This window comes from Haemorhous mexicanus, chromosome 30 (genome assembly GCF_027477595.1).
Source record: "Haemorhous mexicanus isolate bHaeMex1 chromosome 30, bHaeMex1.pri, whole genome shotgun sequence".
NCBI classification, from domain to species: Eukaryota; Metazoa; Chordata; class Aves; order Passeriformes; family Fringillidae; genus Haemorhous; species Haemorhous mexicanus.
In genome coordinates, this window is record NC_082370.1 from 841,704 (window position 1) to 865,281 (window position 23,578).

The window sequence follows — 23,578 nt, forward strand, 5'->3', positions numbered from 1 at the left end:
TTCCTGCCAAAGCACAGAGATCTGTGGCACATCAAGAACCAACTGCTCCATCTCCACCTGCCAGGTGGCCACGATGTCACAGGGACTCAAAGCTGCCACTTTGCCTAATTTCAGCCTAATTCAGTGCCTGCTTTGGCATTAAGAGCCTTCCCTGGGGTTTGGGAGCCTCCTCTGCCCTGCAGGTGGAGTCTGGAGCTCACCTGTTGCCATAGTCAATCTTGGCAGTGACTTTTTTCTTGAGCTCAGCCAGTTCATCCTTGGGCAGGGTTCCGGAGAGGATTTGGGATCTCCACTCTATCAGGCTGTAGGTGAGCTGCTGGACATGCCTGAACTGCGTGGTTTTGTTGTTCTGAGGCAAAAAAAAATGGGCAATTTTAATAAAGGAAAACCTGGGAACCTTAGCTCAGCAACCTTTCTGAAATGTGTGCAGCTGCAGAACCACACAAGTTTTATTGAACTAAAAATACCTGGCACCTTGTGACACCACAAGATCAGAGCCACACTGTAAACTCTGCAGCACTTGGCACTGCCAAGGTTTAAGTGCCTTTAAGATCTTTAAGGGCTTCACCTTTCCCTGGGACATATTTCAGAAAAACCTCACCCACTAAAAATAGATCTCTGGTGACTTCCAGCACTTCCAAACTGCTCTAATGGAGCTTCTTTATAAAAGGGACAGAGAAATTATGTTAAAGGACCACAACTGAACAAGGGCACTGAACAAAACCTGCCTGGTGAAGAGTCCCCTCCTGCCATTCCTGTCTCTAATTAATGAAAATACTATCTCTAATTAATGAAAATACTTCCCATGCCCTTCACTGGTTCCACCCTCATAAAATCAGTCCCATCCCCACGCCTTGCTCCTGCACCTCCAAGCTCCAAGGCTGTAATTAAACATGGATATGTGGTAACCCACCCTGTTTGTGGCAGTGTGTGCTTAGGTAAGTAAATAAGCTTTTGAAGTGTCAGGGAAGACATTTAACCCATTAAAAAGGAGCCCAGGCTTCTCTCTGCCACCTCAGTGGGGCAGTTCCTGGGAGGATTCTGACTCTTTTGCCACAGATTTGAGTAACTGGCACAGTGATGAGGTTATTCAGCTCCAAAGGAGAAATTTAAGCCCAATTCAGTGCCTGGTTTTGCATTTAGAGCCTTCCTGGGGTGAGACCCCAAAGGCCAGGAGCTGGGTTGGAGTCACATCTCCCCCACAGCCAGTGGTGCTTCTGGTGCTCACTGGGGGCTGGAACTGCTCATGGTGAGCTACAAACCCCCCCTGCTCCCACAAAGCACAAAAACAACCTAATTGCAATTATCTCCCCATTCTCATCTCTGCAATGAACAGGAATGACATATTTCCCTCAAATGTAAAGGTGTGAAAACAATCCTCCCTTTGCTTTGGGTGGACAGCAAGATGCTGACGGGGGCTGCTTGAATTTTCAGCTCTACAGAAAGGATATTTCACACATATTTCATAAACAAAACCCCCCCACCCCATGTTCTTACATAAAAAAGCTTGCAAAGAAAGAAAATTTGAGTGAATTTTCAGAGCAGACCTCAATTTGACCTGAGTTATCTCCACAACTAATTCCTATTAGCTACACCAATTAAAAACTTTCCCCATTTTTGTATTTATTTTGCAGTGGAGATAAAGCCACTGCTGCAATGAAACCCACAGAAATTAAAGAAGTGAAATTAAATGTTGCCAAAATAAAAAAAATCCCCTCATGTTTCCTTTTTCTCCTCAAATACCTCCTTCCTCCTCTAGCTTTTTAAAAAAATTCTTTTAATACATACTGCAGGGAAAATAAAATAAACTCAAATCCATTTTAAACCACAACATTTTCCAAACGTATTTTAAGACTTATAGTGGTTAAGCACAGGAACATAAAAGATTTCTGGTTGTTAGAAAAACAGATTCTGAGGCTGAGATCTAAAAGTTATTCAGAGATAAAAAATGCCAGGAACAAAACTCTCTTTTCACACAGTAATACCATCACGTAGAGCTTCTCATTAAATTGAGAGGGTGGAATAAATTCTTGTGGTTTTGTGGCACACAAATACAACTTATTTGTGGCCTGGTGAAATTTCCAATAGGAAAACTTGCTCTGGGTGCACTGGGTGATTAGAGCTCATGTAAGCTCACTCCCTCTTCTTAATTAAAGTATTGGAGCACATTTTGTGCAGGCTGAACTCGTTACTACTCAGAGAAAAATCAAATTTGACTCTTTAATGTGCCTTTAAAATAAACCAACTCCCTGTGGACTCATTTCTTTGAGCAAGAAGCACCTGCTGCAGGACAGCCCTGCAGGGCCAGCTTGTGACACTGCTGAGGGGACTCTTTGCTCAGGGATTTAGGACATGAGAGCTCCTTCCCCACCCTACTGAGAGCCCCAGACATGAGAGGCCTTGGAGCAGCCAAGGAATTCGTCCTGTGGGGCAGGGACAGGACTCAGGGATGGCTGGGGCTGTGCCAGGGAGGGTCAGGCTGGATTCTGGGAAAGGCTCTTCTCCCAGAGGGTGCTGGCACTGCCCAGGCTCCCCAGAGGATGGGCATGGCCCTGAGGCTGCCAGAGCTCCAGGAGAGTTTGGACAGCACTGCCAGGGGTGCCCAGGGTGGGATTTTGGGGTCTCTGTGCAGGGCCAGGAGCTGGATCAGTGATCCTTTCCAGCCTAGAACATTCCATGATGCGGTTTGTGACAAGTCACATCTCCCCCCATGACACATCCCTGGTTCTGTCCTTCCCCTGTCCCTGTTCCCCAGGGGAGCTCTGGGTGGGGATCAGCCAGTCCATGGGGTTCCCACAACCCTGCCAGCCCAGCAGAGCCCACCCTGCCCACAGCTGTGTCAAACTCCAGTTCAGTGCCCAGCTGGGCTTTCCTGTCCTCATGCAGGGCTGGCAAGGACAGGCAGAGCAGGGCCTGGATCTCCCAGGTGAGCTGGGCCCCCCAGGCAGCCCTGACGGTGACAGTGTGACCTGTGCCAGGCCCTGCATTCCCAGGGCAGTGCCACCCACAGTGTCACCGTGCCTCCGTCAGACCCCACAGCTGAACGCTCTGAGCCCCCATTTCATCACTCAGCTCTGCCCCAGGGCAGGGTCACCCACAGTGTCACCCTGCCTCTGTCAGACCCCACAGCTGAACCCTCTGAGCGCCCCAGGCCCCATTCCATCACTCAGCTCTGCCACAGGCAGAGGCACAGAGCACCTGCAGAGCCCAGCCTGAGCTCCCTGCAGAGCCCAGAATGAACTCCCTTCACAGCCACCAGCCCCAGGCTGAGCTCCCCTCACAGGCTGAGCTCCCCTCACAGCTCCAGGCCCAGGCTGAGCTCCCCTCACAGCCCCAGCCCCGGGCTGAGCTCCCCTCACAGCCCCAGGCCCAGGTGAGCTCCCCTCACAGGCTGAGCTCCCCTCACAGCCCCCAGCCCCAGGCTGAGCTCCCCTCACAGCCCCAGGCCCAGGTGAGCTCCCCTCACAGCCCCAGCCCCGGGCTGAGCTCCCCTCACAGCCCCAGGCCCAGGTGAGCCCCCCTCACAGGCTGAGCTCCCCTCACAACCCCAGCCCCAGGCTGAGCTCCCCTCACAGCCCCAGGCCCAGGTGAGCCCCCCTCACAGGCTGAGTTCCCCTCACAGCCCCGGCCCAGGCTGAGCTCCCCTCACAGGCTGAGCTCCCCTCACAGCCCCCAGCCCCAGGCTGAGCTCCCCTCACAGCCCCAGGCCCAGGCTGAGCTCCCCTCACAGGCTGAGCTCCCCTCACAGCCAGCCCTGGCACTCACCACGTACAGCTTGTGCCAGATCACTGCCCACTCCCGCAGCGTGGCCGTCAGCTCCTGGCCGAGGGGCAGCTCGCTGGGAATCACTGTCTCGTGCTGCCTGGGGAGAAGGGAGACAGTCAGAGAAAGGTTTCACACTCAGGGTTTGAACTTAATGGAAAACACCCTTTTTTGATAAATGTAAAAATGGAAATTCCAGAGGAGCTGATGGCCACACAGTTCAGTCATACATGATGTCAAGACCCTTAAACTGTTCTCAACATATCACATCCACATTCATCATCCATTTTTAATGCAAAATGCTTCAAGCTCCTTTCACTCCTCTTATTCCCTGTGGATCTGTTCCAAACCCAGGATAAAGAGACAGAAATTAAATTTGGAAGAATCGCCATACGCAACGTAACAGTTACTTGAAAATAAGAGTTGAAAAAGAAGTGTTTTATAAAGTTCCTTCCTTTGCAGCCGCTGTTTTGCTCTCACTTAACGAGCACAGCCCCAGCTCAAGGAATCCAAGGAGGAGTCATTTCCTCCAGTGTTTTCCAAGACAGGAAGGAATCCACGCTCCTGCTGGGCCCTGGCTGCCAGCAGGAGGCTGTTATGGCTTGCAGAGTGCCTGGGGGAGCTGGATGGAGCAGGACTGACCCTCCCCACTGACTTGTCCAGCAGAGCTTCCTGAACTCTGCAAATCATCTCCTGCTGCCCCTACTCCCGACTGCTCTGTTTGGTCAGTGCTCTGAAAAATGGAGTTATGCAGCGCTAGTCCAGCCCAGGATGTACACCCTGGCTTTGAGACAGCCACAGATATTTCAATTGGTTCTTTTGGGGTTTAAATGGAATGAAATTCCCTGGGTTTTGCTGCCAAAGAAGTGCCAACCTACCCCCGGTCCTTCACGATGGCCTCTTTTAAATGGATGTAAGTTTCTGGGAAAATGCCCTGAAAATAAAGAGAGAAATGAAATAAATCAATCCTACTGTGGGATAGGATGTGACAAGATATTTAACAAAAAACAGGGGAAAGGAGTAAGAAATGTCCCAAAAATTCCAGGAAAAAAGGACAGGGAGGAGCAGCAGGTTTCACACTGGCAACTCAGAGAAGCTGACTCCTTGTTTTACACTAATGACCCTCATCTTCCTGCAGGAAATGCTGGAAATTCCTGAAAATTACCAGTCATTGCCATCAAATATTCCTGGAGTCCTCTGTCAGCTACCCCGTGCTCCCTAGAAAAGATCCCACCACCAGCACCTGCAGAAATTCCCAAATTTTTGTTGTTACAGAGAAACCTTCTGGAAATGCTGGAATCCTTTTCTGTTCCCTTTTCTCTCCTCTTTACCCCTAAAAGCTGAGGCTGTGGGGGATGTTACACAGGAGAGGTGCCAGCATTCCTGGGGGAACCTGGATTTCCAGGCAGCTTCCAGCCCAAGCTCCAGCATCTTGGCTGAGAGCCAGGGATGTGTAATTTCTGGAACGTTTTCCAGTCAAAACTCTGATGTTCCCATTAAATAGAACTAATGCTGGACGTGCACAGGTCCCAGAGCATCATGATAAAACAATAATCTCCTGTATGGAGATGGGAACAGCTAATTTTGGAAGTTCCAACTGCATCCCTCATGCTTCCAATGGAGGAAGCCAACACATGGCTCTGAACCTTCAGCTCGAGGTCACTGAGGACAGGACACCATGGCCAGGAGTCCTGCCTGAGGTCAAGACAAGAAATAAAGGAGTTTTCAGCACCAGATGGGGTCTGGCAAAGTGTGAAATTAAATGGGAGTCACCCAAAAGTGAGGTCGTACCTTCTTGGATTTATTCCGGAGCGTGTATCCTCGGTACCAGCCTGGCAAAGCAAACACAGATATCTGTATTTCTTTATTTTCTGCTGATAGCAATTAAATACAAATTGTGATTCTCACCACCTTTCTACAACACCAATTTATTGATCTTCTCATTTGGGATCCACTCCCAAGACAGCTCTGTTTCTAGGAGCCAAGGTCCCTCTGTCCTGGCACAAATCCTGTTTATCAATCCTACCTTGATAAGATCTAAAAATTGTAAGACAGAAGCAACAATTGTGCTGTCCAGGCCTCAGGAGCAAACACCTCTGAGAGAACCTTTCTCCTCTCTTTGGCAACTGGGTTTTACCCAGGATTTCCATGGAATGGAATGGGTTGGGTTGGGAGGGACATTAAAGCCCATCCAAGGAGATTATGTCCAGCTGAGTGGCAGCATCAAGAGGGAAAGGGGTTTAAGGGAATAATCAGGCAAAGGAGAGAGGAGGGGAGGCTGGTTTCTCTGGGTTTGTTTTTAAATTTTTTTGGTGGTTTTATTGTTGGTCCCCCCAATATTCCTGTATTTATCAAAGAAGGTTCCATAAAGAACCATGGATCTCACACTCCTCAACCATAGAGTTCAGAATGATTTAAGTTGTATTTTTGAATATTTTTATGTGCATGTGGTTGTATTTCTATTTATTTATTGTCTGAAGTGCAGCTTTGTCCCCTTTCTCCAGCAATGGGGAGGTCCCTCCACCTCAAAAACTCCAATATTCCAGTAATAAGTTAGGAGGAAAGAAGAAATTCCATTTCTTTCCACAGGAGGAAAACAAGATTATCCATTGCTCATGGAGCCATGGATGAGGTCCTGGATTAGGGATGAGAAGATTTAGGTTCTACTTTTATCTAAGTTGTCATTAATGGAAGGGGAAAGCACAAATTACTCACGGTGGGAGACAGAGCTCATGGAATTTACCAGGGGGGGATTTCAATTCCATTTAACACGTTCAGCCCTTTGACAGCACAACTTCCTCCTGTTTCAAAGGGCCCCCTGGCCTTCCCCCCATTCCTGTAAAATATTTTGCAATCACTGCACAAAAGCACATTGGGCCTGATTGTGCAAAGCTGTTTCTGCAAGCACCTCATGCAACTTCTGTCGGAATTCTGCTCCCACCTTCAGTAACTTTATCCCTCACTTGAACAGGAACATCAATCTTTGGGCAGTGGTCAATTAATAACATGATTTCTTGTTAAAAAAAAAACCAAAATCTGCTTAAATCTTCAGAGGAATGAGACTGTTTAAGTGTTTGAGTGTTTTCCCCAAGCAGAGATGGGCTAAAAACAGAGAAAGGTTTTGCAGTTGATGATGACATGGAAAATTTCAGCTGCTCCAACACTCAGACTGAAATCTGAGTGAAAACAAAAATATAGCAGGCTTGCAAAGAAATTACTCCAAGTTTGGGGTTGTTGTTATGTTGGGTTTTTTTTAAGTTGATCAAGTCCTCAACTTTACCCTTCACAAAGTGGATTTTATGCAGTATGTAAATAAAAATCTAAGGACAACACTACAGTGATGATCAAGCTCTCCCCAGTGATGCAAGGCCTGGTCACATGTGGGACCACAAGGTCCCTGTTCCTCCTCCTGGGGGCCTCTCCTGTCCCACAGCACTCAGGGCATTGCTTCACCCTCCCCAGGGGTGACGGAAATCAGGAACAAATTCAAGGTAAACTTCTTTTCAGCAGGAACAGAACCTGCCAGGGGTCACGGTATGTGAGCACAAATTCCTTGCAGCCACAGCTCCCCTAAAATCCTACCGCTAACAACAATAATGATAAATCCTGCAGACTGGAAGAGATTTCCCTCAACAGCAAAGTGTCCTCCCAGCTCCCTGCTCAAGGACAGACTCCCTGCACCGGAGCAGCCTCCAAAGTCCTGGAGGCGGCAAGGTTCCTTTTCCAATCCCTGCTCTTTGTGGATTCTGCAGCACGTGCAGAGTGCTGAACCCTTGGCAGGCAGGAGGAACATGCACTGAGTGTCTTCTTGTCAGGGGAAGGAGAAATCCTGTCCAGAGCTCGTGCCCTTCGGCAGGCAGAGACATGAGGAGAAAACAAAACCTTGCTCTGCAGTGTGGGACCTGAACTAACAGCCCTGGGCTCTGCAGTGGCTTTGGCTCTGTTTGTGTAAAAGGGATCCAAGAAAAGAGATCTGAGAGCTCTCAAGTATCCTACGCAGATTGTTACTGGCACACAGAAGCATCCCTGGAAGTGCTTCCATCCCTGGAAGGGTCCAAGGCCAGGATGGAACAACCTGGGATAGTGGGAGGTGTCCCCGCCCATGGCAGGGGCTGGGACAGGATGATTTTCATGTCCCTTCCAACCCGAAGCATTCAATGACTCCATGGACAGCTTGTACTGGAAATATCTGGAGCCTTCAGTTCACACAGCTCAAGCTGTGGTTTCCCTCTGACCTCCTTCCCTATGTCCTTTGTCCAAGCTGGAGCTGAATTTCCAGGGACATCACCCCCGGCTGAATCTCTGGCACAGGGGAGCTGCAGGTCAGAAAAATGAATCAATCACCCCCTGTGTTATCCCCTTCTGTCATTCCCCCCATGTTATCCCTGCTGTGTGTGATCCTCATGATCCTTCCTGTGTTATCAACCTCTGTGTTATCACTCCCTGTGTGTGATCCCCACTGTTATCACCCCCTGGGTGATCCCTGCATGTGATCCCCACTGTTATCACCCCGTGTTATCACTCCCAGTGTGATCCCCCTTGTGTGATCCTCCCCATGTGAGCACCTCCTGTATTATCACCCCTTGTGTTGTCCCTCCCATGTGAGCACCCCTGTGTCATCACCCTCTGTGTGATTCCCACTGTTTTATCACCCCCAAATCCTCCCAGGTGCACTCACCATCCACCCCAACTGCATCAGCCTAACTGGGGCTAGGAAAACAAGAGCCAAAGCGTGTTCAGAGCCTCAGCCCCAGTCTGGGTGGGATTTTGGGGTGTCTGTGCAGGGCCAGGGGTTGGACTGGATGATCCCTGTGGGTCCCTTACACTCAGGATATTTTGTGATTCCAGCCTTTGCAGTGGCAGCACAACTGAGCAGGGATTTTGCAATTTCAGGAAGTTTCCTGGCACTGTGAGGCAGCACAGGAGCAATCACCTGACTGCAGGGACTGCCCAGTGGGTTTGGGAGCCACCTCAGGAAAGGTTTGTGCAGCCCAGAGCTGCCCCAAAGTGCGGCCAAAATTCCCTTTACTGCCTGTGCCTGAGCCCCAGAGCAGCTCAGCTCTCTCAGGGCTGTGTCTGGCAGCAGATACATTCACTGCAAACACCCAGCCCAGCCCACATCCCAGGATGGATCCACCTGGATCCCTGCACAGCCAGAATCCCAGAGCACAGAGGAGAACTCCCACCTGGCAGAGGAAGCCACTGCTGCTGCCTGCCAACAGCAGGAAATGCAGAATGTTCTGGAACACCAGGAGCAGCAGCCCCGGGGACACAGTGGGATGTGCTCCTGAGCATCCTGGGCTGGGCAGTGACAGTGACAACACCCAGGGGCTGCTGCTGCACCCACAGCCTCTGGACAGCCCCAACCCCCCTGAACCCCTCAAGGAATGGCACTGACAGCCTGGGAATGCCCTCAGCTATGGGCAAGGTAAGGTGACCCAAAAATTACTCCACAGGGCATCTCCCACCCCAAAAATGACTCCACAGGGCATCTCCCACCCCAAAAATGACTCCACAAGACATCTCCCACCCCAAAAATGACTCCACAGGGCATCTCCCTATCCCAAAAAATAACTACCCATGGAATCTCCCAGCCCCAAAAAATGCCTTTATAGGGCTTCCTCCTCCCAGCCCCAAATAATTATTTTAGAGAGCATCTCTCAACCCCCCAAAAATGAGTTCACAGGGCTTGTCCCAACCCCCAAAATTATTTCACATATATCACTATTTCATATATTCATGTATTTCCCATATTCATGTATTTCATTATTTCACAGGGCATCTCCCAGACCCCAAAAAATGACTCCACAGGGCATGTCCCAACTCCCCCCCAAAAATGACTTCATGGGCAATCTCCCAGCCCCAAAAAATGACTCCACAGGGCATCTCCAGCCTTTCCTCCCACAGAGCCCCTGCCCTGGATCCATGGAAACTTTTCCTCAGTCGAGGCTTGTGTGTCCAGATAAGAGCAGTGATTAGAGGAACAAAACCAGTTTTTATCAGCTCTAGTGGTGAGCAGGCAGCATTAGCATGAAAAGAAGCAGAAAAAGCCTCTTGTGAGAATATCTATCCTCAAACCCAGACCCCAGAGAGCTGGGAACACAGCTGAGAGCTGATATCCCAAAAAAAGAGATTCAGGAAGACACAAGAAGCTTCTGGCAGGCAGGCAGAATATCAGAATGGGGAGGGTTTGAGGTGAATTTATGGGAAATTAGAGCAGACCCACAGTAGAGCCACCAGCTCTGCATCTCCTCCTGTACACTCCCAACTGCCTGGCCTGCATTTCTGGCTGCTCCTTCTGGGAAAAGGGATTTTTGGTGCCCTGCAGGAATTCTGAGGTGCCTCAGCCACAGATTCCTGCTCCCCACTGATGGCTCAGCATATGGGAACCATCACTTTCCCCTTCACACATGAAAATATTCACGTCTTTCCCAAATTATTCACAGGCAATTTTCTCCTGACAAAGCTCCAAACTGGGAGACTTCAGGCCAAAAAAAAGGTGCCATTTATGTACTCATTCCCTATTCCTGCATCTGTTGAACTGATTACAAGAAATAGGGGCAAAACGATTATAAAAAAATTAAAAATAGGGAGAAAGAAGTAAATCCCCCAAATTCTGGCAAGTCCAAGATGCCTCCTCTTCCCGAGGGAGTTCTCCTCCCCCTCCCCTGTGTCTTTTTGCAGAACCATGTCATAAATCAGTGATTTCCACAGGGTATTTCCCTTTCTCCCCTCTCCCCCAGCACGATCACCCACAGAGGGGTAAAACCAGGACAGAATCTGCCAGGACTGGGAGCTGCTCCCAGGTCCTGAGGGTGGAAGGGGAACAAAGGGCTAAGAACAAACTGCTGAAGGAGCAGCTCCCTGTTCTCAGTGCTGACCCTGAGCACAGAATCTTCAGTCAAGTCAATGTCACTTGTGAAAATAATTGGATTTATATTTTACCTCTGAGTTTTGGAGAGGGAAGCAGCAACCAGAGCATTCCTTAAAATGATTGAATGGCTCTGTTCCAGTCTTAATATTGAAATCTTTGTCAAAGAGTCAAATTTGATAGGGAGAGTTGAAACACTCAAGCATCATTTTAATCTTTAAAATAAGAATTTTGTCTACTCTGTGGTTTCAATGAAGGTATTATGAAAAATGCCCCAGTGAAGGACTAGGAGAAACAGCCTAAAAAGGGCATGAAAGCTCCACAACTGGAGCATTTTAAGAACATTTAATGCCAGTTTGTGATATTACAACTCCAAATAACATGAACCATGAACTAACAGCCCTTCCCTCTCCTTTTCTGTCATCCACTCAGATCAAGAACTAACTCAAGTTAAAAGCTAGGGTTTTTTATTTAATTATTATTCTTATTTTCCAGCAGGATCAGTTCATCCCATCAGCACAGGTGCTTGGCCTGGCCCAAAGAGGAGCCAAAGCAAAGAGGTGAAAACAGCAGTGAACAGCCAGAATTAAATGTTTGTTTCCCTTTTAGTGCTGCCTTGAGATACTGGTGAAACCTTACTTTGATAAACTCTGCCTGGGACAGCACAGAGAGGAGAAACCATCTGAATGTCTGCATTTTTAACATTATTTTAAAAATTAAGAGGCTACAGCAGCCACTACACACTAAATTTGTGCTTTGGGGCGTAACAGAAGTTGAAAATACAGATCTAAAAACTGAAAAATAATCTTGATTTGTTCCTATTTTCCTTTCAAAGCCCCTGTGAGCTGCACCTACCTTCGTACATCTCCAGGATGTGAACAGTGTCCCCCACCTGCAGGGACAGCTCCACGTCCTGCACGGCCTCGTAGTTGTAGATGGCTGAAAAATGGGGAGAAAAAGGGCAAAACCATGAGGGAATCAGCTTTGGGAACAGGCTCTCCAAAGGCAGGGCAGGATTTGGGAAAAGGTAGAAAGGGATAAAGTCATGCTGGGTATGGAGCACACTGGGCAAGGACATCATGTATCAATTTCCAGATTTTATCGTGGAGATATCACTGACAGACAACAAAGGGGAGTTTTACCTTCCAGACAGGCCTGGGACACCTTCTGGGGAGCTGCACATTCCCACTTTGCCAAAAACCTGCCCACAGAGGTACCACCACCTCAGGCACATCAGTTCTGCAATTCTCATTTTTCAGTCTTTCTCAGGAGTAACTCCAGCATCAGAAAACACCAGAAATGGGATCCTGGAATAAAACCCACCCCCATTGCAGACTAAACCACTCCTTCCCACACCAAGTCACACTTGTTTGCTGCTAGAGGCTCTCCCCAGCCAAGAACCAATTTTAGCACCAAAACTTGGGATTCTGTGTGAATTTAATCCCTCCCAAAGACAAAGTTAAGCTGGATGCTTATGGGATTTCCAGGGGGAATAGGATTAAGGGCAAGAGTGCCTTTTCCCTGGGACTTGCTGCAGATTCACCGGGCAAAGCAGAGCTCTCCCTGAGAAAGTTTAAATGGAATTTGCTTTCAAACCAAGTAAAAAAACATAAAATCAGTGAAATGCTTTGCTGTGGTTCAAGGAACTGTCAGCAAAGTCAGAGCAGACCAAGCCCAGACCCCCTGATTTATTTAAAATACTGATTTAAGAATAGATCACATCCTAAATGCAGCAATGAAATCTTCCCAAACACAAAGTTCCCATATTTATGTATCCCTGAGGAAAACCATTGGTGAACAACCACATTTGTTCTAAAGAAAGAAAAAAAAATCACCCAAACATTTTCAGAGGAGAATTCTTGAGACTTCCCAAGGTTTGTGTTTGAGGAGCTCTGGACTGGAAATTAAATAAATAAATAAAAATCAGAGCTCTTCTGCCAGGAAATTCCCAGGAAGTGCCTCCCATTCCCACGGGGGTGAGGGGCTCTGCCTCCTGGCCGGGCTCCAGCACAGCCTTGGGCTTTCACCACCAGAAATTCTCTTCCAGATCTGAGCTTTCTTCAAAATATTGTGGCTTCAAACATCCCAGCAGGAGCAGGCTGGGGATGTGCATCCCTGCAGGATCCCTGACCCCAGACAGGGACAGCTTCTTCTGCTGAGGGAAGGGTTTGTTCCCTGGGGCCACAGACACATGGACAGTGCTCTGAATCCGTGATTTCCACAGGATCACAGGACTTCTACTGGATTTCTGCTCCTAAGAGCTCCTTGGACACCCACCTTCCTCTCCCTCCCCACAGAGGGGCTGCAAATCAGGATTTTAAAAGCTGACCCAGGTGAGCTGGGTGTGGGGCTCAGACACTTTAAAGACCCAGAACTGGCCCAGAAGTGAAAATTCCATTCACATTCTAACAGAAATACCTGGATAATGTTCATAGCCAAAGCTGAGCGTGACTGAGAAGTGTGGAGTGGTTTGGGCTGGGAGGGGACTTAAATCTCACCCAGTGCCACCCCTGCCATGAGCAGGGACCGTTCCCACTGCCCCAAGGGGCTCCAGCCTGGCCTTGGGCACTGCCAGGGATCCAGGGGCAGCCACAGCTCCTCTGGGAATTCCAGCCCAGCCCCTCCCCACCCTCCTTCCTTCCCAATCTCCCATCCATCCCTGCCCTCTGGCACTGGGAGCCATTCCCTGTGTCCTGTCCCTCCATCCCTTGTCCCCAGTCCCTCTCCAGCTCTCCTGGAGCCCCTTCAGCCCCTGGAAGAGGCTCTGAGCTCTCCCTGGAGCCTTCCCTTCCCCAGGTGAGCATTCCCAGCTCTCCCTGGAATTTCATTTCTCCAGGTGAGCATTCCCAGCTCTCCCAGCCCTGCAGAGGGGTTCCAGCCCCAGAGCACCCCCAGTTCCGCCCTGGCCTGGCCCCAGCAGGTCCCTGTGCTGCTGCAGGGCTGCCACACCCAGGGATTCCCACACACAATCCCCACATGCCCCGGGTTTTTCTGGGACAATCACCCATTATACAAACACCAGGCTGCATTTTGCCCATCAACTGCTGCCCAGGGAAGGGTGGGTGGACACGAGCCCAGCCTTCCTGCTGGGAACACAGAGTTAATTCAGCCCAAAGAGCACCGGGGAGGATTCAGCCATCCCTTCCCCTTCCTAAAGATCACAGCAGCCACAAGACAGAACCAACCCCTGCACTGCCCTTCCCTTCCCCTTCCCTGCTCCACCAGGCAGGTTTCACATCCCAACACGCAGCATTTACAACCTGGAGTAACTCCCACATCAAAAAAAAACCAACCAAAAAAGTCAATTTTATCTTTCCTTGCCTTGCCAGACTGAACTAAGCCAGAACAGAGGGTCACTGTCTGAAACCTTCTCCCTCACGCTTATGCACAAGATTATAAAAGACAAATTGCTGGCATATTTTCCCTGGGAACTCTGCTGGTTGCAAGTGATGTTTCCTGCTGCTGGAAGTCAGAGCTGTCCCCAGCCATCCCATCTGCAGGGATCTGTGCTGGGAGCCCCCTCCGTGACCTCTCCCTGACTTGAAAGGAAAAGGAAGCTTCTCATCACAAACATGGGCATGGTGTGGAAAAATAAAACCCCTTCACTTAAATCCTGACAGAGCAGCAAGAAAGGAAGAAGCAAAAATAATACAGAGAGTTTTTTATTTAAATTTGCAGCAATATCTGAAGTTGAGTCTTTTTGCTCTGAGCTAAACTTCAGCTGAGATTCTGTCCTTTGAAATTCACTTCAGAGTGATGATCCTGCTCCTTTCATCATCCCAGATGAAAAGCAGCACTGAAATTGAAGAAATTTAATCCAAATAAGGAGGTAGAGGTGGAAAACACAAGCCTGGGTTTGTTTAATGATCATTTCTTCGAGCACAACTGGAGGCAATGTCTCGTGTTTGGTTCAGTGCTTCAGTTTGGTTAAAAGGTGAAGAATGTGTTTCCCAAGGACACCCAGCCCATGGAATCCATCAGGATTAGAAAGGGCAGCAGATAATTCCATGAGCAGTTGATTTTATGGCACAGCTGGGGCCAGAAGGTGAAGATAAGCAGCAATTTTCATGCTCCAGGGCAGAGGGTGATTCCTCAGAGGGGCTGGAGAGGAACCCCGAGGGCATTGCACAACCTGGGGGATGCTCTGCCCCAAAGTCACCCCAAACCAGGGTGGCAAAGGAAACCTGGCAGGGCCTGGGCTGCCCGGGGCTCAGGAGGGTGGCTCAGGGAGCAGCTCTGGCCCTGTCAGTGCCCTGGCCACCAGGTCACACATCCCTGAGCCAGGGCCACCCCAGCAGCACTGACAGGACAGGGCCTCAGCACCAGGCATGGGCACAAAACAACAAGTACAATTCCACTGCAAGCAAACCCCCACAGCACACTTTAAACCCCACCACAAAGCTCCTCCTTGTGCAAGAGCCCAGGGAGAAGCCTCAGTTTGCAACAGGTCTGTGAGCAGCTCATTGAACCAGGGACAGATGTGGCATTTGTGACAGAATGGCTTCAAAGTGACAGAGAGGAGGGTTAGATGGGATATTGGGCAGGAATTCCTTCCCATGAGGGTGGGCTGGAATTCCCAGAGCAGCTGTGGCTGCCCCTGGATCCCTGGCAGTGCCCAAGGCCAGGCTGGAGCCCCTGGGACAGGGGAAGGTGTCCCTGCCAGGGCAGGGGTGGGATGGGATGAGCTGTTAAGTCTCTTCCAATCCAACCATTCCATGATTCCATGTTTCTGTTAATTCCTAGGCCCATTTTTCCCACAGATTAATTCCTTTTCAAGACTACCCTAAAGGCCAAGCTGGGCTAAAATGCCTCAAAATGCAGAGAAAACGAAGTAGCAACTGTCACACACAATTTCAGTGTAACTCAAATCAGAAGGAAATGGAATCTCTCCCTCCATGAGGGCACTTGAAACGTGAATTATTTGCCAGGAAAACAGAGCCCCTGCAAGATCCATTATCTGTGAGTTGGCTCTGAACCACCCCTGCCCCACCCAGCACAAAGACACAACAACCCTGCCCAAATGCCACGTCCTGCTCCCCCTGCCCTCCCATCTGCCAGCAGAGGCTGGGGCTGCTCCCCAGAACAAAGGATTCCATTCAGGAGCCCAGCCCCAGCTCATTCCATCCCTCAACCCCACAGCCAAACCCCACAGCACAGAACCAGAGTGATCTGAGCTCTGTTGCAGCACCCAGGAATGGCCTTTCTGCAGGACAGCCCAGCTTGGAGGAGCCTGGGATGGTCCCTGGTGCCAAGATCCAGCCAAAAACACAGTGGCTTGATTGAAAAAACAAGGAACTGCCCAAGGAATTCATTCTTCAGAGGAACAAAGTCTTTTTTATGTATGGAGCAAAAACATTCTGGTAACTTCCCAGGAATTTGTCTGACAAACTGAGAATGGCATAGTTAAGATTTAGATGTCAGGCGACTTCTGCTTCAAAAAAAAAAAAAGTAATTCATGGTTCAACACTGGCTTTTAGTCACTGTTATGAAAAAATTCCCACTCCTGCATGGTGGCTGCTGCCATTCAGATCAATTCCAAAAGTTCTGGGTGAGTGCTGAGCATTTGGGGTGTCAGTAACTCAGATTTATGGGATGGTGCAGCTGGAAACGCCTTCATTAACAGCCACCCTCAGACAGCAGAGCCCAACCTCTGAGGAGCTGCAGGTGGACTATCCCTGCCCAGGGAGTGAGGGGATCTTTCAGGGCCTTTCCAGCCCCAAACTCCCTGGAATTCTGGGGGTTCATGATTTCAGCACTCCCTTGTTCAAGCTGACCTCACACAATGAATGCACTCCACATTTCTAAACTGGCTTATCTCAGAAATGAGCATGAAATCACCTGAGCAGTGACATCATCTGCCTCTGCAGGAGGAGGGGACATGCCCTTTGTCATCTTGACACTGCAGCTGCTGGGTTTTACACTCACCCTCTCTTTGGGAACCAGGAGAAAAGCAGGAAGAGCCACTGCTCTCCAGAGGCTTCCAACACCTCCAGCCTCAGACTGTCCAGGAGCCAACCCAGCTGAGTGTGTGCCCTGCTCACCTGCCCAGGACAAGGACCTGATGCACACTTGATCAAAGCCTGAAAGAGTTCCCTGCTTTCCTCTGAATAATGGATGATCTTGGAGTGAGACAGGCAAACGATCAGAGGTTTTACAGCCTCTGTCCTGACCAAAGAGCCCAAATGGAAGTGATTCCCAGATGTGGGAGCAGGGAAGGCTTTCAGGCATGCCCTCATCATCTCTGGGCTAATCCTGTCTCACTCCCCATCCGGGGCTGGATCAGATCCTGGGCTCAATGGTTTAATCTCCTAAAAGCCTGGATTGCTTTAGGAAAAACAACCCCACAGCCCAGCCCATGGGAATGGGGAGGCTTTCCCAAGGTTACACAAGGCTCCCATGGGATGATCCCATGGCCTCTTATGGCTTTAAACACCCCCAAACCCACAGGCAGCTCCACAACAGCGCTCTGGAACAGGGACAAATGAGTCCCTGGATTTTAATTAAGAGCTTCTCAGATCCAAATCAGGCAAACTGAGATCACTCAGAACTGCTGAAGCACAAGATATCCTGATTAAGGGGAAAAAACAGATAATATCTGTATTTTCATGTCTGCAGAATCCCCATCAGCCACCTTCCCCTCAAATATTTGTTGCAAAGTGTTTACACCATGGTATCTGTGTAAAAATAACAAATGTTCAGTTCTCAAGAGTGCATCTGAACTGCACACAGGACACAGACACCCTAAACACCCAGATTTGGGCACAGCACAATTTCACCCCAGCACAAACTGTTTTGTTTCTGAGAGTGCTCAGGGTGGAAGGAGCCAAACTTCAGCTGCTCCTGTGCTCTGACCCTCACAGCCACTCTGGTTTATTTTCCACCCAGTGAATACTCACACACAAACCTTTTGCTGTGTCATTTTCTTCACTGGCCTCTCCATTTCCTTTATTATTTTCACTCTGAAGGGCCCTTGGGGGTTTTAAGCTCAGATAAGGAATTAATCTAGATGAGCTGTCTCAGCTCCTGTCTGGAGTGAGTGCTGTGAGCCAGAGGAGAAATAAATCAGTGCTGCCAGTGGAGGAGCCAATCTGCTCCTGAATTTACAGCACCCAACCAGATCTAGGCCTTGATTTCAGAAAAAAGAAACCAACCACAACACCCAGACCTGCAATTCCTGTCCCCTTGGAACACCAGGAAATGTTCCCCTTGCAGAGACACAGCTGGAAAAACAGTCTGGCCTCCCTTCACACCTCTGTACGTTTTATCAGCTTTGATGCATCTGTGCTCTTCAAGGTTTGGCCAGGAAAGGTTGGGCCAGATGATCCTGATCTTCCCTGATCCTGTGATTCCCCAGGCTGGGGTTTGGGGAATGCCCAGCTTTTGCTTCCAGTGCATCCCAGTGAGAGCAGCACATGAAAAGGGGAGATAAATAATGAAGCTCAGCCTGAGCATCGAACAGTTTTGAAGGCTGCAGATTTCCAGGTCTGGTGATCCCAGCCAGGGACCCTGCCAGGGTTAAAGGTGGTGATGCCACTGTCCTCCAAGCCCTGCAGTTTTGTTCTGCCTCTTGGGGATCCCAGCACCAACAGCCAGACTGAAGGATCAGTAGTCTCCCAAAACTACACTAAAACATTTAAATAATCACCCTGACCCATGGAATTTCTCCAGCATGACCACAGCACAAAGGGTTTTGCCACTGGTTTTGGTTTTCGAGGGGCAGAGCCTGGTTTGTGTTCAGCCCAGCCTGCTGGCCTCACTGCAATCAACACACCTCAACTTTATATTATGGTTTTCCTTTGTTCCTTTGGACAAAGACACTCGGGAGAACACAAAGCTATTCTTGGGGCTGTGCCCTCCACAAGAAGGAGTTTATACCCCACAGTACTGTGGCATTAATTCTGGTTTAATAACTGCACACCCCTATCAGGGCTCTGAAATCCAATTCCACAAAAGCAACCTCTGATTTAACTCTCATTTTTACAGCCTGTGAGCATGCAGTGTTTGTTTACAACACCCACTCAACTGCAACTGGATTTTACCAGGTCTGTCTGCAATTACCTTTTCTCCTCCGAGCTAAAAGTGCAATTTGTGCTTGGGTACTTTAAGTACAACATAGTAATGTTTCCAGAGAAATTTTCAGGCAGATTTGTAAAAGCAAGACCCCAGCACTCCATAAATTGGACTGCTCAGCTCGTTTCCAACTTGAAAGCGTGTGGCACTCTCAAAAGAATTAACTGAATTTGCCACTGGCTTGAAATGACTGTCCCAGTTCTCACTGGGCAAAACATCAAAGCAGGAGGGGGAAAACTTGGAAATGCCCCTGCCCAGAGCTGTGAGTGCTCCCAGGCTGAGCTCTGCTGTTGGCACACTGCAGAGGCAGCGATGAGGGGGTTAAGGACGGAAACATCTGAGCCCAGGCTCCAGCTGTGCCTGGGGGCTGAACTGCACCAGAAAGGTGCCCTGAGCTCAAACTTCAACACAACCAACAGCACATCCAGGCCAAAGCTGAGGAACCCCCCCTTGGCAGCTGCAAACAAAACCCACCTCAGTCTGTGGGAATTTGTAACAAGGGCTCCAACACCTTCCCTGCCCAGCCAGGGCTCAGCAGGAGACAGAGCAGCTCTCCCACAGTTGGGGGAAAGAACTCCCAGCACAGCTCAGCACATTTGGAGAAATTTGGGATTCAGTGCTGAGGGAGTTTTTAGCTCCACTGGGAAACCCCTTTATGGAAACCCCAGAGCTCTCTGGAGCGGGCAGGGGTAACAACAGGAGAATTGCTGACATGCACAACAGTGGGACTACAATTCTGCTCACCCTAGGTGGACTTTGGGGCAGACTGACCTTCCCTTAATGGCCTGGGGCTCACTGATCCCATCCTGCAGAGCAAAGCCCATCAGGAACTGGCCCTGCACAGACTGGCTCACAGCTTCTCACCTCCAGAGAAATGGGAATTCCAAGGCATTTTTCTCTTGCCACCTATCCCAGGTAACAAGAAACGGGGGAATAGGATTGAAACGAGGACCAAGAAATCTTGGCAGGGAATGGGGGTGGGGTGGGGGGGGGGGGGTGGGGTGGGGGGGGGGGTGGGTCTTGCACTAGAAGCAAAATCCAAACAAGAATATTGATCCCTTTGCTGCCAGGAACAATGAAGAACAAACTGCTCCAAAATTTGCAGTAAGTTTTAATTAAACTGCCTGAGATGCCAGGAGATGAAGAATTAAGCACTGAAGCCTTCTCTACTTTATTCCTTTACATCAAACTCCATCTCTCAGCAGCTTGAAGCCACCATGGCATTGCCAGAGCAGGAGAATGGAACTGCTGGAAAAATTGGGTGAAATAAGCTAAAAAACCAAAAAAACAAAAAATCCAAAAACTAAAACAACAACAAAAAGAAACAACAAACAAAACAAAAAGAAACAAACAACCCCCCCAAAAAAAGCAGTTCTCCAGAACTAAATGGCCACCACTTGCCCCTGACATTCTGAGCCACTCTCAGAACTTTGGAGCTGAAGCCATAACTGGCTTTATTGACATGGAGGATCAAAGTTCCAGACCTCCCAAGAGCAGGAATCATTATCTCCACTGCACCTTGATGAACCTTTGGCTCAGACTCAGCACCTCCAGGACGAGGGGCACTTGCATTGCACCAACACCTCCCAAAAATTCAGTGTCAGTGAGCACAGAACGGTCCCCACAGCACCAGCAGCACTGCTGGGTTTGGCTGTGTTCTGTGACAATGTGCCAGACACCATCTGAACCAGGCTGCCACAGAATGAACCCTTTAAATGGTGCTTCCCCCTCCAGTCCAGGGAGATCTCCCTGAGAAGAACAGCCTGTACTGCACCAAAAAGACATTTTTTAATCATTTTAGCAACTGCTCCAACTAAAACTCTGCAACATCCTCACTTTATGGAGGCAACCACAGACTGCCAGCCCAAAAAGCTGTTCAGTAACTTGTATTCATGGGCTGGTTTCATTAGCAGAGGTTTGCTGGCAGATGCACCCAACTCCATGGCAGGAATTCAGGCATCAGCAGTGAAATGCACTGGACCTGAACCATCCCCTCAGCTCCACAGCAAGGGGGGAAATGTGTTCATGGCTGTGGGCTGGCATGGTTCTAAACTTGGTCATGGCTGTGTCTTTAATGCCCTGGCAGAAATAGGAGCTTTTTTCTTTAAAAGCAATAGTTGAGAGAAATGTCCTACCAGTCAAGTGAAGTGCAAGTTGAAGAGTAAAAAATGTAATTTCCAATTAAAGTTTGCAGGTAGAAGGGGTGTGCATTTTTCAAAGCTGAATGACAAGGATTATTACACATGATGATAAAGAATATTATGCATTGTGCACTGTCACTGTTGCTTGACCAATACATTTACATTTTTCTCTGTTCATGAGTGTTTATTTTGCTTTTTCTCTCCTAACTCCCATTTGCAGTTGTGCAGGCAAATACAGTCCCTATGCCAGAGGAAGAACCATGAGAGCAATCAAGAATTGCTGTGAAATTCAGCACTGGTCCCACACCCAGCTCTGGGGAAAGCTGGTTCCTACGACCTCTTTACACCTCAGAACAATTAATCCACATTTAATCAGCAGGACAGAGCTCAGCCCAAGCTCCAGAAGCACCCAGCAGCTCTGGATGCCTTTTAGAGCCTCCATAAAGGGATTTAATTGTTAAAAAGATGAACTGTGGGACAGTTCCTGAAGGTGATGTCAGTCACAAACTCACCACAAGTCACAAAACACTTGGGGAAATATTTCTTTTCAAAGTAAGAGTAAGATAAGGAACGTTGACAAGTCTTGTTCATGGCAATGAGATGCCTTTGAAGTCCACAGGATTAATTTCACAGGGAATGACTTCAGCAATAGAGTGGAAATCACCAAAAAATGAGAGAAGACAGACCCCGGCTAATATGGATTATTAAAAGAAATAGAAAGGACTATGGAAGCAAGAAGCAGCACGGCCAAATTTCACATCAAATCAACTGCAGACACAGCAATAAAAGTCGGGGAACTAGGTCAGAAATGAAGTGTCATCTGCTGGGAAGATTCAATTCTTTGCTGTTAACAATGCCAAGGGTTTGCTTTTCCCCACTGGGAATTTTGCTGGCATTGCCATCAGCCAATTTTTAGCCACATATGATAATAAAGCAGGAGAAATGAGCAGAGTGTTTGCATGCATGAGAAGGAAGGTGGGCAGCTCCAGCAGGAATGGGGGGATTGGCTTTGCCATCCTCTGAGCCCCTGCAAGGAACCAGAGGCACAACAGGGGATGTGAGCTCTGAGCCTGAACAGGAATGGTGGGGGAAAAGCAAGGAGCAAGCTGAGACAAATACAGATTTTGCCCTAACTTGACACGATGCACAACCCCCGGCACTGAGAAGGGCTTTGATCCCAGACTGTCTGAGGAGAGAGCTCTGCAGGTGCCTGGAATGGGACAGGGAGCCAGGAACTGACGGCCCAGCACCCCAGGAGATGCCTTGAGCTTTAGCATTTCTATTTCCCAGATCCTGTCCTGCCTTAGTGCATCCCTCTGAACTCCACAGGGAGTGTCAGTTACTGTCCTCACTGCTTGGGCACACAGAACAATCCCTCCAGGCCTGAGATCCAAGGACACTCTGCTGCCTCAGGCCCCAGAAAGCATCAACAAAAGTGAATTGGGGGGAACAAACTGGGGGTGAATGACTTCATTACCTGAGGCTGTAATTGGACAATTAACCCCTGATATGTAAATGAACCAAACTCACACCTGTCTGAAAAACTCGTGACCACTGTGCACCTTGGAGGCTGCTGACTGCCCAAGGTGCATCTACTGAAGGCCTTTAATATTATTTATTATTAATATTTATTTGTTATTGTTTATCTATAATTATTATTATTAATAAATTTATTGCTTGGTATTAATAATTATTTATTAATTTGTTAATACTGATCATTAATTATTTTAATTAATGTATTTATTATTAATAAATACCCACTTGATTCTCTAACTCTGTCTGGCCCCTGCTCTAGGCAGCCACTCCAGGGCATCCCAGGAGTCACCACAAATCAAACCCCAGTGAGCAGCCCTGTCCTGCAGCTCCCTCCCTGCCCCATCAGTCACCCAGGGCTAGAGGCCCTGCTTGGGGTTTGAGGAGCTGCTGCCCCTCCTGAGCCATGGCTGAACCAACCACCAGTGGCATCTGACAAAGGAAGGACTTCAATGCTTACCTTCAAATCAAGCAGCCCAATCTCTGCTCCTGCCAGCCAGGACAGGTGCCAGGGCTGGGAGAGGCCACCAAAACCTGGCAGGGTAATTCCAGGATAATCTCCCAGCTCCCTCCCCAGTCCCACCACACACACTCTGGAACAGTCACACTGCCCCAAAAATGAGGGTGAAGGAATCATGGAATGTCCTGAGCTGGAAGGGACATGTGGGATCACTGGTCCAACCCCAGGCCCTGCACAGACACCCCAAAAATCCCACCCTGGGCATCCCTGGCTGTCCAAACTCTCCTGGAGCTCTGGCAGCCTCAGGGCTGTGCCCATTCCCTGGGGAGCCTGGGCAGTGCCAGCACCTCTGGGGAAAAGCCTTTCCCAAAATCCCACCTAAAACCCCCTGGCACAGCTCCAGCTGTCCCCTCAGGACAGTGGAATCCCCTCAGCCCTCCCAGTGCATCCAGGTGCAAGCCACCACCTTCACCAAAATGCAAATTACTCTGGTTTTCACATCTCAGAGCTCTTCCAAGCAAACCTGGGTTAATAATTCCCGATTCTGGAAGCTCAGATTTGTGTATTCACTGAACAATTGGTGCATTTGCAGCTCAGGCTGCACAAGGATGAACAAACACTTCACATCCTGTTGGTTCATAGTCATAGGGGCCACCAGAACCTGGTGTGCCTGATCCATCATCACTGCAGCCACCTGGAAAGCACCTGGCCCCAGAGCAGCACCGCCATCCTGCACTGCTC

At 49.0% G+C, this 23,578-nt stretch overlaps 1 protein-coding gene across 6 annotated transcripts in view; it reads right to left on the minus strand.

The window, feature by feature from the left end:
- Window positions 1-23,578, minus strand: part of DOCK5 (dedicator of cytokinesis 5) — an 80,636-nt gene that overhangs the window by 53,500 nt on the left and 3,558 nt on the right. For all 6 annotated transcript variants that reach the window (XR_009489790.1, XM_059870749.1, XM_059870751.1 and 3 more), the window contains exons 2-6: window positions 11,489-11,572; window positions 5,554-5,594; window positions 4,641-4,696; window positions 3,766-3,862; window positions 201-349 (exon numbers count right to left, since the gene is read on the minus strand). Coding sequence is in view for 5 of the 6 variants with exons in the window: in XM_059870749.1 (XP_059726732.1) it covers window positions 201-349; window positions 3,766-3,862; window positions 4,641-4,696; window positions 5,554-5,594; window positions 11,489-11,572 (427 nt within the window). In the remaining variant the exon portion in view is untranslated. The remainder of the gene's footprint in view (window positions 1-200; window positions 350-3,765; window positions 3,863-4,640; window positions 4,697-5,553; window positions 5,595-11,488; window positions 11,573-23,578) is intronic.